This window comes from Molossus molossus, unplaced genomic scaffold, assembly GCF_014108415.1.
Source record: "Molossus molossus isolate mMolMol1 unplaced genomic scaffold, mMolMol1.p scaffold_m16_p_4, whole genome shotgun sequence".
Lineage (NCBI taxonomy): Eukaryota > Metazoa > Chordata > Mammalia > Chiroptera > Molossidae > Molossus > Molossus molossus.
In genome coordinates this window covers 79,242,599-79,260,778 of record NW_023425377.1, presented here as the reverse complement: position 1 = coordinate 79,260,778, position 18,180 = coordinate 79,242,599, and the positions used below count along the sequence as shown (strand labels likewise).

Here is an 18,180-nt window from a genome sequence, read left to right as displayed (position 1 = left end):
AGGGCTGGTGAGGGTCCTGCAGGGCGCTGCCTGGGTAGAGAGGAGTTGGATCTCAGTAGCAAAGGCCGTCCAGGCAGAGAAGGATGAGGGTGTCTAGGTCAGGGCTTGGCACTGACAAAGGCTAGAGGTGATGGAGAAATAACTGGAATGTGGAAAAACTCGAACATGGGGGCGGAGTGGTGTGGGGAGCCATGGACAGGTTTAGAGTGAGGGAGGGGCATGGCCAGATCTGGGAATTGGAAAGAATTTTCTGGGACTGCCGTTGGGGGCAGTGAGAAACGGAAACAAGATGACAGATTGACGAGAGACTCCCAAGCGAGCCTGGTTATGGGGAAGGCAAGGCCCCCAACCTGGGTGAACAGGGAGGGCAGGTCTGGGGGGATCCCACCGGCACTGTTCAGGCTGGACCCTGGGTCACTGGACTAAGGGCACCTTAATCCCTGGGTGGGATCAAGCCCCCATTCCCCACAGAAGGGAGGGAAGTGGGAAGGGAGAAGCCGTGAGTGAGACCATGCTCTCCCTTCTCAGAGCCCCTGTACAAAGGCCTCAGAGCTCAGAGGCCTCTGGTTTCTGGCCCAGTCAGCATTTCTGTCTCCACCTTCATTATTCCTGGCAGGTTTGCTCTTCTCTGCCCCCCTACTCGAGCCTGCGATGGCTTCTCTCCCAACCCACGTGCCCCCTTCCATCTCCTACCATCCACCTCATCAGTGCCCTGTCTGCCTGATCTATATCCCCTCCCCCCATCAGTGGCCCTTCCCCCTGATCAATATTTCCTCTCCCATCAATGTCCCCTCCCCTTAATCAATATCCCCTACCCCCCTCAGTGCCCCCTCCTGAACAGTGGCCATTGATTTCCACCTGATCGATTACCCTCCATCTCCATACCCCCCACTCCCTGTCTTTCACCATCAATCCCCACAATCCTGAGCCAGCCATCACTTTGGCCCCCAGAGGGGTTTCCAGGGGCTCTGACCCCTCGCCCCATGTTTTGTGTGATGGGGTCCTCCTGACCAAGCATTTTACACCAGGCCCTTTCTGCTCAGGGGCCCTTTAGCAGATGAGCAAACTGAGGACTAGAGGGGTTAAGCCACCGTGTGCCCAAAGCCATACTGGTAGCTCCGGCCAGCCCAGGAGAGTGCTGGAGTCCAGACCTCACCTCCGGCACTGCACTACCTCAGTCTCCCTCTCAGCTGAGGGGCCAGAGCCGGGCAGCTGGCCTGGGAGGGGAGGAAAGAGGGAGGAAGGGCCAAAGGGAGGCCGGCCACCACTGGAGAGGGCCACGCCCAGAGTCTGTCTGGTTGCCAAGGGAAACCAGACATGAGGTAATGGCCAAGATGAACTTGAACTTGGTTGGAGGTGGGGGGCAGGGAGCCACAGCACCAGTTTGGTGGGATGGCCCAGCGGCTGCAGGGCAGTCTGGTTGAAGGCCTGGTTGAGGGGATGCAGTTGATTTACAGCAGGGGTGGGAACTGCACTGCTGTGACCTCAGGGAAGGGGTAGTAGTCCCCAGGCCCACCCACACGGGCAGGTTGCATTTCCAGGGGAAGTTCAGCAGCTTCCCTGTGGAGACTGTCCAGTGCAGGCCTGGTTTCCCTCCAGGAGCCTCTGTCGCCCACTTTGCAATGTGGGAGTCTTGAGTTCCTGGGGGCCAGTCCTGGGCAGAGGGAAATCGAGGACTGGAGCCTCTCGGGCCTGAGTGCAAATTCCAGCTTTCTGTTTCCCACACTGGTGGCCTTGGGCAAATCACTTGACTTCTGTGATCCCTAGTTTTCTCCACTGTGAAACAGGGTGGTCCCTCCTGCACAGGGTTTGGGAGGATCATTAAATGGGAGAGTGTTTGTTTAAAAAAAGGAAGCAACCCTGGTCACAGTGCCTGGATGTGGGGTACTGCAGAAAATGCATTTGGAGCACAGTGAAACCACGTATTCCCCCATCTACGTCAGGGCAGTGAGGTTCAGCGTTCCTGTTGCCTGACTTGGCAAACAAAATTCCAGGATGTTCAGGTAGATTTGAATTCCAGATAAGTGAAGGATTAAAGCTTCTTTTTTCTTTTTGGTATATAAGTATATTCCAAAGGTTGCACGGTATACACTTATACTGAAAGGTTCCCAGGGCATTCAGATTTCCCTGGCCTACTGTGTTTTATCTAGCAGCCCTGCTCAGGGGTGAAGTCACTTGGCCTGGGGTCACCCAGCAACTGAAGACAAATCTGGGTTGGAGGGGACAGAGGTCACAGGTCACGGGGAGGTGGGTAGGGCAGACATGGGTGTGGACAGTGGCAGAGCCTGACCCCACTTTCTTTCTCTCTCCCTCTCTATTTCTGTGTCCCCTGTGCCGGCTAGTCCTGGTATCTGGGATAAGAGAGATTTCTTCCCACGCCCTGCTCCTTCATCCCAGGTGGGCTGCACAGCCGGCCCCCAGCCCACGTTTTCGGTGGAAAGTTAGAGCAAGCAAGAACACCCTGCCGACTCCCAGCCCGGCTGAAAAGACAAAACACATAGACACATACACACAGGAGGAAAAAAAGAAAAAAAAAAAAAAAAAGACAAATGGGAAAAAAATCATAAAAATAAACCCACCCAAGCAAGAAGACAGAAGGTAAAGACGGCAACGCTTCAGACTCTCGGGACGCCACGGCTGGACCTGCCACCCCTCGCTGGACCTGCCACCCCTCGGCGGACCTGCCACTCCTTGGTAGTGGGCACGAGGACATGACAGTGCCACAGGGGTCTAAGTTACTCATCTCTCACTGCTGCTCTGGAAGGGCAGATGCCCGCCTCCACCTCCACCAGGACCAGGTGAGCGCAGCCTGGTGCTCGTGCCCGGGCCCCAAGGGGCAGGACACCCAGCAAGGCCACCTCTCCCCCACGCCCCATCGTCACCACCACCAGGATGTCGGCCAGGCTTCCCACACTGGTGTTGGTGTTTCCAAGCAGGAAGGCAGGCGCCACGGAAGCCGGGGTGGGCAGGGAAGTGACAAGGGCAGAAGAGGGTTGTGGGAGACCCCGGGCATCACCAGGGGACAAGGACGTGTGACAGATTCTTTCTCAGGAGTGTTCTGGGGTCCATCATGGGATCTCTACCTGCCCCAAAGCGTGCACGTGCTGGGCGGGCTCGGGACTCGGTCTTTCAGCCCCATGCCTGTCTGTTTGGGAGGAGAAGTCTCTATGCAATTGCCCCCCAGCCCCACCCGGCGGCATAGAAGGCCACCCCCCACCACACCCGCCTGCAGCTCCACACCCCCAGGGGAGGGATCCACGTTGCACACACTGTAAGAAATGCACTTTCCAAGGAAGGGGCTGTGGGGGCGAAATGGAAAGACCCAGAGCTCAAGAAAGAAGGTCATCTGGCGTCTCCATCGGCTGAGCCCTGGGAGGGGAGGACCCCTCCCACTTACCCAGAGGAGGAGGGAGGTGAGAGCGAGTGGATTAAGTGCCTGATTCCCACTGCCCACCCCCTCTTTGTCCAGCTGAGACGTGAGAGTGGCCGTGGGCATCCCCACCCCTCCCCCACAACCCAGCCACCTTCAGTCCCCAACCTCTCATTGCTATGCTCCCCTCAGAAAGATGGGGACCCCCAGTGGGCCCAAGGGGCAGAGCTGGGTGTCCCCCAAGCATCCTGCTGTGCTGGGGCGCAGGGGGGTGGTCTGGGGAAACTGGTGTGCCCCCCCACGCCTCCTCTGCCAGTGCCTTACATCCTGGAGCGACACCCCCTCCCTGGTGCCTCTCAGCCCAAAGGGGGACTACGGTTTGCACTTTTATCTCCCCCCAAAGTGGGTGCGGCCGGGGAAGGTACATTGCAGCTGGGCCCCCAGAAGGATTGCAATCCTCGATGGGGTAGGGTTTCTGGTGGAAGGGGGGTGCCAGCCCTTCTGGGCCCCCTGCGGCTGCATAGGGGACCTCCCATCTGCTAAGCGTTTTCCGTTGAGCCGCTCCAAAAACACTAAGCTGGGGATACCGGGTGCCCCCCACCCCGGCTCCCCAGCCCCATCCCTTCCCCTGGACCCCAGTATGGCCATCTTGGGTGGGGGGCCTGGGAAGGAGTGTAAGGTGTTCTAGGGTCACCAGGCCCAAACGCAGGGACCCCTCCTGGCCCATCCGAGTCCCCACTGGCCGCCTCCAACCTCCATGCCTGGCGCTGAGGAATATCTACACCCCCATGACTCCCACCCCGGGCCTAGGCCAAAGCTATTGCCCTGAGCAGGGTCTCCGCCTCATCTGCTCCCAGCCTGGCCCTCAGCTCCTTCTCTTGGTACCCCTGGGCCTGGCCAGCCTCCCCCCACCTCCAGAAACCGGACTTTCCTCCCAAACCAGCCCAAGGGGCTTGGTGAACCCACTTGATAATACAAGAGAAAGACCCAGGACCCTTCCCCACTGACTCCCCCTCCCATTGTCCAGAGGGATTCAAGAACCTTTGGTTCATCCATGGATCCCCAGGGCTCCTCCAGGTGGCCATTGGGGACTAAAGAATGGGCTGCTCTTTAGGAGGGCAGGAGGGGTGGGTCATGCAGCTAGGGTATCCGGAAGCTTCTCAGCTGGGAACCTTAGGGTGCAGGTAGGCGTGGTAGGGGAGGGGGCGCCTGGCAGCCCCCAGCGACCTAACTTTGCATGGTGCTTAGTCGAGGACTCCTGTGACCTGGCTCCTGCTGTCAGCTCACTACAGCTGACACTGCATGGCAAGTTATACCTGGCTCTATCTCCCACTCCTAGCCCCCAACCCCCACGGCTCCCCCTCCTCTTTAAAAAAAAGATACAAAAAAAAATACCTTTAAAAAAGTCCATGTTTCCTAATTTGCACGAAATTTTCTACCACATGATGTGCCTTGCCTTCCGAAAATAAGTATTACCTTTAAACAATATCAGCGCAAAGGTAGCTGCATGCCCTGCTCGTGTAGTTAAAAAGAAAAAGACAAAACAATGACATGAAATAAAAAGTAAAAATGGAAAAGGGATGTATTTCTATTTGTAAAAAAATAAAAAATAAAACACAAGAACTTTAAAACAAATTACATGCTAAAAAGCAATCCACTGAGCAATTGCCCCATGATCTGCCCCACCACCCACGCCCCACCTGCCCTGGGCTCTGTCTCCATGGCTCCTGCTGCATTGGGGGTGCTCCCTGGTGCTCCGCCAACCCCAGCCCCACCCCCGGGCTCCAAGGGGTCATTTCTGAAGCTCCCACCCACAGCAGCAGACAGACCTCAGGAGTGTGCCCTGGCCCTTGGGCCACTGGCCAGTCCCCCAGATGCCAAGCATGCACGCATGACCACAGGCAGTACCCCCATGGGGTGGCCACCCTGCTGACAGCCAGACTCCCCCATCCCACCTCTGATGCAGGCTGGCGTTCCTCTGGCTCAGGGTCAAATTGCTCTCCCACCCCTAAAGAGGCCCCCTCACTTCCCCTGTATACCCCTCTTTTTTGCCAAAGGACCCACTTGCTCCTATCCCTGGAGACCGGCCTTGGGTGTCAGTTCCCTCCTGCCCTCTCCTTGCTCCCCAACACCCAGTTCTGTGTCTTCCAGCTGTGACTGTGGAGGTTCTCTGGTATGAAACAAAAACCAAACTTGATATATGCAATATCTGTCTGTACCTGTAGGTCTAGCCCAGCCATCAGAGGCCCAGTTAGAGAGGCCAGTGGGGTCAGTGACCGTCAGGGGGACACCCCATCATAGGCCTCTGTCCGGGTGGCTGGCCATGCTGTTGTCTTTTTCTCGTTTTTTATTTTCTCATTTCGGTTTCTTTTTTTTTTTTAAGCTCCAATTTCCTCTACCTTTAACTCAATCAAAGGTAAGACAGTAGCAGATGGTTAGCAGGGAGGACCAAAAGGCTGGGTTCTCCAACCTCAGGCCACCACCTGAGCCCCCACTAGCATTTCCTATGGGGACACACCAGTTGGACGATGGTCCCCATTTATTTGCCTGCCACCCCCTGTAGAATGTCTCCAGAGCAGGGTGGGACTTTGCAGAAAGGTCCCAGCTTTTATCAGCCATCAAACACTCATGCCATGTCTTCTTCCCCAAAGAGCCTCAGCGAGCCCCAGGGAGCAGAGGGAGAGCCCAGATCTTGGCCTAGCTGACCATGACAGTGCCCTTAGGAACTGTCACTTAGCCAGAGAGCCCAAGGCCATGTGTGTCAGTTTTCATGTGGCTGATTTCTGTCTTTATTCTCTCTGCCCCCCACCCCCATCCTGCAAGGGCTTGGCTGGGACCATTCTGTCCCTCCATGGATCGCACCCCACAGTGCCGCCCTCCTTTGTGAGACCTTGCCCTTTCAGCACCATAGCTGAGGACTCCAGGCAATTCCTTCTCAGCCAGTGTGTTATCCTGGGGTGGTTTGTTTGTTTCCATTTCTTGGGAAAGCTACAGGATCCCCATTGAGCAAAATTCCCAGGCCCCTCGTTGCAGGCAGAATAAGGCAGAAACGCCAGGAACCAGACCCCTGACCTACCTCTGCAGTTTGGGTTTATACCCCGAGGTGGAGGTAGGGGGCCTTTGTTGGGTTGTTTTTGTGTGTGTGGTTTTTTTTTACATGTATGAAACTGACATCTTCTCAAACCCCATCCCCTCCCAAGCCCACGTCACCCACTACTCATCATCCTCACCCGTGCAAAGCCCCACATCCTGACCCTGGGATCCAGCTCATGCTGTGGAAAAGAATAGGGAAGCCTCCCACATGTATGCACATTGCTCCCATCCCTGTCATGGTTGAGGGCACCAGAAACCCACCAGGGTGGAGAGGGAGGGGTGAGAAGACCTGGCCTTACCTGACTGGAAACAGGGATTGGGGTCCCCCATGCCTAGGTCTGGAACTCAAGTTCTGGCTGAGTTCTGAGCCCCACCCTGAGCTAGACAATCAGACCCGAAAGAAACCCCAACTAGAGGGGCTGATGCAGCTCCCCCAGCAGCAGGCAGTTCCAGCCTCAGCCCCATGGATTATCTTACCTGCCCCAGAACCTTCTATCTGTCCCCAGAGACAGCAGTGTTCCAGGGGCAGGCAGACTTGACTGGACAGTAGCCTGTGAGGCAGGACCCTGGGGTCATGAGAAGGGTGTAGACCCTGTGGAAGAGGCAGCGCACGGGATCCCTCCCCACTCTGGCTTCTCTCCAATGGTACTTTGATCTTCAGTGTAGGGATATATATATTTTGTTCTTGTAATACAGATTATACAGTGGCTACTTTTTATTTTGACCTGGATTCTCTCTCTGAGACCCTGATTTTTACTTTCTTTTTGGAGGGTGTTGTGGGAAAGGTTCCAGAGATCTACCCTCAAATCCAGCTTCTTCCACATCCTCCCATCTTTTCCCATTTCTGCACCTTTGGACACTTTCTAAGAGTCCCAGCTCCAAGCTGACACAACCTCCCCCCATCCACCCATTTCTAAGCATGTCAGAGTGTGTGGGGTCCAAACTGGCTCCAGAGGCTTATCCCCCTACCCCTGCCCCCAGCAAAGCAGGGAGATAGACCCAAAGCAATACCAGCAGGACTTGTTGCCAGTGATACCAAAACAGACTTCCCAAGCAGTGCCTCACATGTCTGCTGGTGTGGCTTTGGAGTTCTCCCCATCTCCCCAGGGTGGGGATGGGGGCAGGCCTCAGAAAAGAGAGACAGGATCTAACAGGAATAAGGGCTCCCAGAGGGGAAGGAAGTCACACACACCCCAAGCTACAACCCTCCAGGCTAGAAGGGGACCCTCTAGAAAGGGGACAGGAGCTTCCCCAACCCCCCTCCAGTTGGGAACCCCAAATCTCACTCTCAAGATGCATCAACACTTCTGTCTGTTGACCCTCTTATCTTGGGTCCCAGCCAGGCCCCCCAAAACCAAAGCCCCTTCAAGTCAAGGGGTCCTGGCCCTTGCCCCCAGGTTCCTGCTCTTCCACCTCCCAGGACCCCACATGGGGGAAGGACAAGCAGAGTGTCTGAGCAAGGAATAGAGCACACAGTGTGGGGGGCGACAGGGAGGAGGGAGAGAGACCCATTTTCCTCTGAATTTCCTTCCTTCCTTCCTTCCTTCCTTCCTTCCTTCCTTCCTTCCTTCCATCCATCCATCCATCCATCTATCCATCCTTAAAATTTTTGGTGTTGTTGCTGTTCATTTTCTCTTAGCTCTGAAATATGTTTTGAGGTTATTTTTTCTCATTTTGTATTTTACTGATATTACCAGGATAGTTTACTCTGTTTCTTGCTTTCTGCTTGCCGTACATACCAGGTAACACACACACATACACCCTGTGCTCATCGGGGAGAAGTTCTGGCTAGGTCTGCTCATCCTCCTCCCCAGAGTGGGGACCGATAAGGGACAAGGGGATATCTGGGCAGACCTGGGCCCGCCTTCTCCCTCCCCTGGCTCGCCCACCCTGCTCCCTCACATACTCTGATCATAACCTTGTATATTATGCAGTCATTTCGGTTTCGCAGATGCGCCTAAGTACCATTTACAGAAAGTGACTCTGGCTGTTATTATTTTGTTTGTTTGTTTCCCTATGCAAAAAAAAGAAAAAAAAAAGAAAAGAAAGAAAAAGGGGGCTCCATAAAAAATTCAATAAAAGGCAAAAAAAAAATGTGTAAAAATTAAACAAGCTACGCTTTGACTCTTTCTGGCTGTCTTTGGTCCTTTCTGTGTTCAGTGCGGACTGTTCTATGTTCTGTGTCAAAGTGAAGGGAAGAGGCTGGAGGAGCAGGGCAGGTAGCCACAGGAAACAGGGACCCCAACACTTTGGGTGAGCCAGCAGGTGTCCTGAGACCTTTAACTCAGAGTACATTTTACAATGTCTGGGGACATCTGTGGATGTAATTGGGGGACGCTACTGGCATTGAAAGGGTGGAGGCCAGGCTTCTGCTCAACACCCCACAGTGCCCAGGACAGCCCGAACAGAGGATGATTTAACCCCAAAAGTCAGCAATGCTGAGGGGGAGAGACCTGCTTCGGATGGTGGGTTAGGGTGATCTCGGGGTCCAGGCTCTTCCCAGCTGCGCCCCTGGTGGCTCCAACCCCCTCCAGTCCGAGGCTGCAGTAGCGCTCCTGCTCTCGCAGCAAGGTTCTGGCACCCCCTTGTGGGCGGACTGAGGACCTGGGCCCGGAAAACAGGTTCTGGGTGGAGGGGTCAGAAGGCAGTCCGCACCCACCTCTGTCCCCAGCTCCACGATCCAGCCCCTCCCCACAGCGGAAAATGGGGGCACTAGCTGGAGCTCCTTTTGGGAGGGCTCATCTCGGGTTAGAGGCCCAGCTGAGGATAGGGAATCAGCTTGAGTGGGGGCTCAGCTGGAGGGGCTTTAGATGGGTTGAAGGTCTCAGGGGGTCGGACTGGGAAATTCTTTCTGGCCTTCCAACTCAGGAAAGCCTCAGTGTTTTTCAGCCATTGGCCCCTAGGATGAAGCAATTACTGGCTTTGGGGGGCTGTCCCAGCACTGCAGGCTGTTTACCATCCTTGAGTCCCCACTAAATGCCATAAAAGAAAGCCAGGCTTGTGACAACCCCCAAAAAATGCCCCCCTTCTCCATTCCCTCCCTTCACACTCAGCACCCCACCCACCAGGAACCCCCAGACTGTACGCAGAGGAGACTGGAGGCAGAAAGTTCCTGCATTCCCAGAGCTGCAGTCAGGAAACACACCCTCTGACCCTGGCCAGTGTGGTTCAGTTAGTTGGAGAGTAGTCCAAAAGGTCACTGGTTCGATTCCCAGTCAGGGTCTGTCCCGGTCGGGGGTGCGTGCCACAGGCAACTGGCCCATGTTTCTCCCTCCCTTCCTCCCTCTCTCTCTCAAATCTGTAAAGCATGTCCTAGGGTGAGGATTTAAAAAAGCAAAATAAGAAAACACACCCTCTGACCTTCAGAATTTCCCTAGTCTGCCGAGGAAGTCATTCACCCGGTCCCATCATCACCATTTCAGCATAACAAAAAGCTGACATTAACCGCTTTTCAGGTTCTGGGTTCTGTGCTCAGGAGTTTTGTAGACATTATTTAATTTAATCCTCATGAAGATTTATGAAAGAGCTAGTTCTTCTCCTCCCCTTTCACAGGGCAGGACACTTAGACACAGAGAGGTTAAGTTACTTGCCTGGGACCACACAGGAAAGTGGGGAGTCCAGCTCTTTCTCCATGGAGCCACCACCAGGAGTGCAGGACAGGAAGAGTGGGGTGATGATGATATGCACCCCCAAACCTCAGCTCCTGGATGTCAAAGCTTCCAGGACAGAGCCCTGAAACTCAGCATATGGTGGGTGGGGCCCTCATCTCCCAGGAAACAGTCCCCATGCTGAGCCTGTTCAAAGTCCACGGTCAGGAACAGCAAAAGCAAGATTACGGGAGGAGGATGGCTCTACCCTGGGTCATGCAAAGACAGCAGAACCATTTGCAGTTTCTCCCCACCTTCCCCTTTGCCAGTGGAAAGGGGGCTCCGGCCGCCCCCATGTGGCAGAGATGCAAACGAGGCCCGGGGAGGGGCTGGGAGCCAAATAGTTCCTATGACCACATGGGAGCAGGGTCTCAAAAGGGGCAGGAGGAAGCCCTGACTTCGCTGATGGAAACCAAAGGCCAGCAGAAATCAGAGGTGAGAAAAGAAATCAGGCAGTGAGTGAAATGAGATCCCTGCAATGTCGCCTGGGTAGAGATATGAGATGGTGGGGGTCTCAGGGATGTGGCGATCTCTTTGTCCAGGGGTACCCTCTGAGCTTGAGAAAAATTGCCAGGTGGAGACCAAGCTTGGGAAGGGGGTATGCAATGCCCAGGGAATGTGCAAAGAGCCCGCCAGGAGGGACTTGGGGTGGGTCCTGGGCCCTCTTCATTCAGGGACACTTCACCCTGAGAGAGTCATTTTGCTGGCCCAGAACCAGGTCTCTGCTCCTGGGGTGCAGAGCAGGCACTGGCGCAGGCCCGGGCACTGCCTGGTGGCGGCGAGGGACGCTCACAAGGAGTTCACCATTCTTGCATGGTCTGGAGGCTCTTCTTTCTCCTTCAGCTCCAACCCCCGTTGCCCACTCCTTCCTTCTCCTCTAACAGTCTCCTCTTCCTTCTCTTTATTGCTTTGGATACAAGAAGGGCCCAGATAACCCAATTTAATATGGACTTAAATGTTCTAGGCCTCTTATGATTCTCTCAGAAACTGAGTCCTGCACCCTTGTTCCCATTGTCCAGAGGGGATGCTGAGGCTCAGGTAGGTGAGGACATTTGCCCCATTTGAACAGGAAGGAACTGGAGCCCAGGCTTGAGCTACATGAGCCCAAATCTGGTGCCTCTGGCTTCCTGGATCTCAAAACTGTGAGTGGATAGTCAGGGGCTTGGGGGATGGGCCGACTGATGTATGCGAGTGGATGGATGAACAGATGGATGTGTGGACACATGGTAGGAAGGCAGATGGATGGGTGAACGGATGAATGATGGATGGATGGACAGGCAGAGGGATGGACAAACAGAGGAAAGGATGATGCAGGGTAGAAGGAAGTAGGGAGGGTTGAATGAATGGATGGGTGAGTGGATGAGAAGAAGTGGGGATGCATAAGTGAATGGGGTCAGAGGGGAGGTGATGATGACTTTGCAGACCCCATTTGAAGCACATATAGGGAGGGGGTTCTCCCTGAAGAAGCCACTGTGTTTGGCAGGTAAGTAGTCAGGAGGGAAGTCAGTGAGATTATGTGAGGCCCCCATGGATTCTGAATCAAAGAAAGAATTACAGGAGGCTGAGAGGAGAGGGGTTTTAAGAGGGGTGGGGCTCAGAGGGGAGAGGGTTAGGGAGGGTGGGGCTCACAGAAGATGGGGCCACCTGTCATGAGACTCGCTGCACCAAATGGTGAAGATGAGGAAGAAAAGGCCAGTGTGGCCCCATCAGCCACGGCTTCCACTGCAGGCGGAGGCAGCGCAGGGTCAGCAGCCTGGCCTGGCCGCCAGGTTGAGGTTCTCCCCCTCCTCCTCCCCCTCCCTACCCACCAAGGCCTTATAGGGTTGGACCAGAGAGTTGCCGGGGGTTATCCAGAATCTGTCCATCCTGGTCTGTCCTCGCTCCTGTCCAGCAGGTTCTGGGGTGCAGCCCTCACTGGAAGAGGAAGTGGGCTGCCCAGGGCACCTCAGGGCAGGGTGTGGACAGTGCCATAGGAAGTGGGAGGTGAGGCCCCCTTCCTTGGGTTCCAGGTTCCCTGGCGGGGAGCCCAGGGTCCCAAGCATCCCAGCACCTTGTCTCCCTGAAGTTCACTCTGACTCCTTTGCTCCCCACAAAGCCATGGCGGGGGGGGGGGGAGGCTCAGGAAAGGTGGGGAACTCATTTTCTGAGAACCTGCTATGTGCCAGGCTTTGCAATGGCCCTTAAGCCCAGGTGCCTCCTTCAAGCCTCAGACTAATGGTCAGAACTCATCTTCACATTGCAGAAGAGCCGACTTGAGACTCAGAGAGGTCAGGCCACCTCCCCCGGGGCCACACAGCACTGCAGAGGAACACAGTTCTCCCAGGCAGGAACCACAGCGAGGAAAGAATACCCCCACCCCAAACCCCACCACCACCACCACCCTAGGACCTGAACCTCCAAATCTGGCGTTATCCACAGCCTGCAAACACGCCCATATTTTCGGCAGCCTGACCTTCCATTCCGGCTCTGCCAGTAACAGCCAGGGAAACCTGCCCCAGTGTCTTCCCTCTTTCAAAGCCTCAGTATTTTCACCTGGAAAATGGGGCTAATTTGGCACTGACAGACTGAGAGAGGATAAAGATGCTAGGCGTTTAATGGGAGCATCTATTAGGGCGTTTATTTTGTTTGTTTCTATATGGTTTTCCTGCCCATCTGCTGGGCGATCCTGGAAGCGTTCTTAAACGGAAGCACTTTGGGTGAGATCCCACCACCCCAGCTATGGGTCCCAGAGTGGAGCTCCAAATGTGTACTTTGTCAAAGTCCTCTTTAAGAATATTTATCTATTAAGAAATAGTTAAGGTCCAGAGCAAGGTCCAGGGCCCAGAGAAAGTAAGGAGAAGCGGGAGGCTGGAAACTGGGAGGAGAAAACGCTTGTTCTATGCCAAGAAAATGCAGGGCCCTGAGGCCTCCCTCCAAGACCCAGTTCTTAGAAATGGGGTTACAGAGTTACATGACCCAAAACTTGGGAGAGGAGGAAGCAAGAATTTCCCAGGAGACAGCCCTGGGTGCTCAAAGTCTAGGGCTCAGGGCAGCAAAATCAAGATTGCTGGGGAAGCGTTTACTGTGCCCAGGGCACCTGGGCAGCCTGATCTTCCATACTTGCCTGGGCACTGCCCCCAAAACCAAAAGCTGCCTCTCCCGGGGGGAACAATCCCGAGACACAACAAGAGGCCTGAAAGGCTCTGAGTAATTCTTTAATGCAGGCCCCCAAGAGGCAGTTCCTGGCACACACTGGTCCTGAGGGTGGAGTTCTAACCAAGAGATGTCAGGCAGAGGGAAAGAAACCACACAGTGGGCAGAAGCAGGGGCAGCCTTGAGATGGGAGGGGTTGGGGGTTTCTTCATAACAAGTGCAAAAAACATCACCACAAAGGAAAAATTGGGAAGGAAGGCACCTAAGGACCATGTAAGGAGCAAAGAGCCCACCTAATGGGGGTGAGGCAGGTCCCAAGACTCTTCATTTGGACACTGTATTCCCACCCCTGTTGGAGTTATTTCAGTGGTTTCAGGTTCGGGTCATTTGTTACAGGGTGTGGAAGGGGCATCTCTGGGGGTCTGCCTGGATGAGGTGGGCAGCCAGTCTTCACATGGTCGTGATCTTGGTTTTCTCCTGGTCTCTGGGCTCCTCTCTCTCTTCCAGGTCCAGCCCCAAGTTGCTCTCTCCTTCCTTCTTGGCCCTTTTCTCCTCTTTCTTCTGCCTCTTGACTTCTTTACTGTAGAGACACAAAGGCCCCGGGCAACAATAAGAAACACAACTGCTCCCATTTAACGGAAATGTACCTGTGCCAGGCCTCGTGAGGAGTGCTGTACAGAAAGTATCTTCACTGAACCCTCAAAACAACCCTAATGAGGCAAAGTTGTTGTTTCTGCTTCACAAAGGCAGAAACTAAAGCCCAACTGTTCTTTGGAGGAACAGGTGGATGGATGGATGGATGGATGGATGGATGGATGGATGGATGGATGGATGGCACATGTTGGGTTCAGCTGAGAATCGTTCAGCCAGGATGGTCTCCTCCCAGCTCCTGGACTCCTGTCCCCAAGCCTTTGCCCCTAGTCCTGACCGCATGGCTGTAGGACTCAGTGTCAGGAAAGCTGGTGGTCAGGATGGGCCTTCTGTGAGGAGAAAACATCTGAGAAGGAACTGAAGAAGGAGCCAGCCAGAAGATACGGAGAAAGGGGTTCCAATTAGAGCCCACAATTAGTGCAAAGGCCCTAGGGCAGGAACGTGTTGAGGTGTTCAAGGACAGAAAGATGTCATTTGTGCACACTCATTTTCCCCAGCATGGGGCTCACACAGACCCTCTGATCCCCCCCACCCCACTCACACATCTACACACACTCACACAGGCAGTACCTCAGCTCCGTGTCCTGGTACAGGTTGGTCTCCATTCTGAACATGGATTCCTCGTCCTCAGTGCTGTAAGAGAGATGGAGACAGGGGTGAGGGTGGGTGAAGGATGGCAAGTGGGGATAGCCTCACCCCAGCCAGCCCAGGTTTGGGGATCATGAACTCCAGGAACAAGAAGGGGTGGGCTGCGTGGCTCTCCTGGTCTGTGGGATGGGGGTCTAAGAAATAGCAGGGAAATAGGGAGATGGGAGAAGGGGCCAGAGAGGGTCAGGAAGTGGGAGGGGGTGCCCAGCACTCTGGGGAGTGGAGGAGCGTGAAAGGACAGGCTGTGGAGGGGCTGGGGGAGAGAGGCTCCCACCTCCCTTTGGAACACCAGATGCGGTTGGCCAGCATGAGGACGAAGACTATGAACAGGAACCCCACAACCGCAGCCAGGCCCGTCAGCCACGGCTTCAGGCGACGTTCTGTGGCTGTTGGAAGATGGGGGAAGGTAGGGCTCAGAGATGGGGAGCGTAGGGCCCCACCAAAGGTGAAGGGGAGACGGGAGCCAGGGTTGCTTAGACAGATGGGGTCTTGGAAAGGGCTGGATGTCTGAGATGGGTTTTAGAGAAGGGAAGGGGGCTCCAAGAGGGGCCCGACCCCTTTACTCTTGTACGTGCTCCCTCTTCTCAGGGTATATGGTGAGGTCATCCTCATGGCCCCTCCCCACCAACCGCCCCATCCGTGGGCCCCCTACCCTGCTGGGCTTCAGCGGGCAAGAGGAGCAGGGCGCTGAGCACAAGAAGGGTCTCCAGGGTCTCCATGGCCGTGGAGGAGCCGGCAGCTGGCGTGCGCAGTGCAGATGAGCAGTCCTCTTTGGCTGGGTGAGGCCCTGCCCAGCCCTGATATGGTGTAGGTGGATCTGGGGCTGGGCACAGGCCCTCCCTTTGCCCTACCTGGTTGCCCCCAGGAGGGCAGACTCTGGACCTGGTGTAACAATTAACCCAAGGAGTCTGGCACCCTGCCCTCTGCCCCCGCCCAGGACTGCCTTCACTGAGGTCCCCAAACTCCCTGCCATGGCCAGGCTGAGATGGCCCTAACCTTCTCTTCTAGGCCCAGGCTCAGCACTTCTATGTGTCATGTTTTTTCCTTCTCTGAACACCCCACAAAACTTGCTGCCTCCATTTTACAGAAGCTCAGTGAGGCCAGGAACTCAGAGGTTGTGCAGAAATAGCCATAGCTGGGATCTGACTTCGGGTCTCCCTCACCACTAGTTCTATGCTGCCTCATCCTGGCTCCCCAATCCCTGAGGACCCACAGTCACTGACGAGGTGAGCACCTGAACTAGACAGGATGGGTGATGTGCCCACCAGCCACCACCAAACCCAGCCACGTGGCAGGAGGGCAGGGGAGGTGGGGGGGGGGCTGGCATTCTTCAGGCCCATGGGCACCTCTGCAGGGTTCCTGGGGGCTGGGGAATGCCAGCATCATTACACATGCATTTATGGAGTGCCTAATGTATACCTGGAACCTCCTCCTTTCCTGAGGTCTGACTGTAACCAACGTGCAGATGGGCCATTCATGTGACATTGCTCAGGGCCACTTCAACCAGCCAGCAGGCATATATGAAGCTCCTACTGTATGCCCTGTCCTGTGCAAAGCTTGGAAGGGAAGGAAGCCTCAGGCACTGTCTTCCAGTTCTCAAGCTAATTGGGAAGTCAGGAGCCCCAGAGACAGAGCCAGCGACAGAGCCCCAGAGCCGGGAAGGAGATGGGGAGTGTGTGGTGGGGGTGGAAACGATTGGGAGGTACGGGAGCCCAGCAGAGCAAGTAGGGGCAGAACCCCAACCAAGTCATTTGTGGGCTGTGTGCCTCTGTTTCCCCATCTGCTAAATGGGAGCACTAAGTCCCATTCAGAGGATTAAATGAGATAATACATGGAAAGGGCTTACTTAGCACAATAGCAGGCACATACTAAGCACTAGGTAAGGGCTGACTACTATGATTATTATTATCATTTTAAAAATCTTGGTGCTCTTGGTTTACAGATTGCCAACAGCTTGGTGGAGGCCGGGTGGGTTACTCTCTGGGAGTTCGGGAAAGCGGGAGTGTGGAAATAGTCAGTGAGCACAAGTCAGTCTGTACAACGCCAAAGTGGTTAGCATCTGGGCCTTGAGTCCGAGGCAGCACCCAGCTCAGCGCAGCCTCCAGAAGGAGCTTCGGATAGGTGGTTCCTTGAAGGCGATGGAGGGGCAGTGGGGAGCCCCGGCGGGGGCTACTTCACGGGTCCCCTCGCCACCCCCGCCAGTGTCCTCATCACCCCGCCAGGCCAGGGCCAGCTGCAGGTCTAGCTCCTCCAGATCCTCACCCTCCAGGCTTGAGTGCAGCTCCTGGGGGGCGTCCTCCTGGTCTGGTTTTGGGCCAAAGGCCCAGTCTGTGGCAGGAGGCTGGTGAGGAGCCTGCCCAGATCCTGCCCACCCTCTATCCCTGCACTGACCCCATAGAGGCCCTCAGCCTCCCCAAGTCCCCTGTCCTCCCTTCTACTCTCCCTGACTGGGAGAGGCCGTTGGACAACCACCTCTCCCCCAGGGGCCCAGCACTAGCCCAAGCCATGGTTGGGACTCACCGGCCAGGTCGTGGGCGAGGTCCTTGATGAGATGCCCAACAATGGCATAAGCCACAGCCACCACCAGGAGTGCAGCCAGCAGCAGGTACAGCACATACCTGGGCAGGCGGATGGAGTCCAGTGGTGGTGGGCGGTACTCTTCATACAGCGGCGGGGCCCAGCTCCAGCTCTCGGGCCCCTCCTCATCCACCAGCCCCGGCATGGCGGCCACCTGGAGCAGGAGAGGCCCAGAGGTGACTCGCACAGCGGAAGTATTAAGGGGCTTTGGGTAAGAAGATTGGGGCTTCCCTGTGGTCACCATCTGCCTGAATGAATCACACTGCAAATCACTTCTCCCCACTGCCCTCTCCGTCACTCGACTCTAACCACACCGGCTGCTACCCTACTACCCTGCTACCTTAGGGCCTTTGCACAGGCTGTTCCCTCTCCTGGGAAAATCCTTGCCTTCGTGAAGGTGACATTCAAAGTGGGGAAATGCACTGAAAAAAAAACATAACCTTAGAGTAAATGATGTATTGGGTTAGAAAATGCAGAGTAGTACTTGGAGGGAGGGGCAGAGACCATGGTCTAAGAGGCTGGTACTGCTAGGAGGGGAGGTAAAATTTAAAATAGGGTAGCCATGCCGACACTGAGACAACATTTGAGCAGAGACACAGAAGAGAAAGGGAACTAGCTATGGAAGTACTGGGGGGAAAAGTGTACCAGGCAGAATCAGCCTGTGCAAAAGTCCCAAGGCTAGACTGTGCCTAGTGTGTTGGGGAAACAGTAAGGAGACCCATGTGGCTGGAGCAGAGTGAGCAAGGAGGAGAGAGAGAGAGAGAGAGAGAGAGAGAGAGAGAGAGAGAGAGAGAGAGAGAAGGTGAAGGCAGGAAGGGGACAGGGCAGGTTGTGCAGGCCCTTGTGGGCCTTGGGAGGGACTTGGGCTTGCCCCCAACCCAGGGAGGTGGGAGCCTTGGAAGACTGTTGACTGAGAAGAAACCTGACTCAGGGGCTCAGTGGCGCCCTCTGGTGGCTTCTGGGGGAGAACAGACTGTGGCGGACCAGGACTGAGGGAACTGAGCTGGTCCAGATTGTCTATGATGGGGCTGGACCTGGGTGGAGTTAGACGAGATGAGGAAA

The 18,180-nt window shown here is 55.3% G+C and overlaps 2 protein-coding genes across 7 annotated transcripts in view; one reads left to right on the top strand and one right to left on the bottom strand.

The window, feature by feature from the left end:
• The window catches only part of NFIC (nuclear factor I C), a 71,444-nt gene extending 66,502 nt beyond the window's left edge, over positions 1-4,942 (top strand). For 2 of the 6 annotated variants that reach the window (XM_036282094.1, XM_036282097.1), the window contains exon 10: positions 2,343-4,942. Coding sequence is in view for 4 of the 6 variants with exons in the window: in XM_036282097.1 (XP_036137990.1) it covers positions 2,343-2,602 (260 nt within the window). In the remaining 2 variants the exon portion in view is untranslated. The remainder of the gene's footprint in view (positions 1-2,342) is intronic. The other 4 variants (XM_036282096.1, XM_036282092.1, XM_036282091.1 and 1 more) reach the window with 4 other exon arrangements.
• Positions 4,943-13,692: 8,750 nt separating this feature from the next.
• On the bottom strand, positions 13,693-17,286 carry SMIM24 (small integral membrane protein 24). The gene is made up of 5 exons (XM_036282240.1): positions 17,062-17,286; positions 15,194-15,280; positions 14,816-14,927; positions 14,464-14,526; positions 13,693-13,822 (listed from the first exon to the last, which is right to left on the bottom strand). The coding sequence occupies exons 1-5, from the start codon at positions 17,261-17,263 to the stop codon at positions 13,693-13,695; spliced, it is 594 nt and encodes a 197-aa protein (XP_036138133.1). The 5' UTR covers positions 17,264-17,286.
• Positions 17,287-18,180: the final 894 nt, after the last annotated feature.

Coding starts and splice junctions, on each gene's coding strand:
- SMIM24 (XM_036282240.1), bottom strand. CDS start 17,263: ATGCCGGGGCTGGTGGATGAGGAGGGGCCCGAGAGCTGGAGCTGGGCC. Junction 14,928..15,193: donor GCCCGCTGAAGCCCAGCAGG/GTAGGGGGCCCA, acceptor ATCTTCCAACAG/CCACAGAACGTCGCCTGAAG. Junction 14,527..14,815: donor ATCTGGTGTTCCAAAGGGAG/GTGGGAGCCTCT, acceptor TCTCTCTTACAG/CACTGAGGACGAGGAATCCA.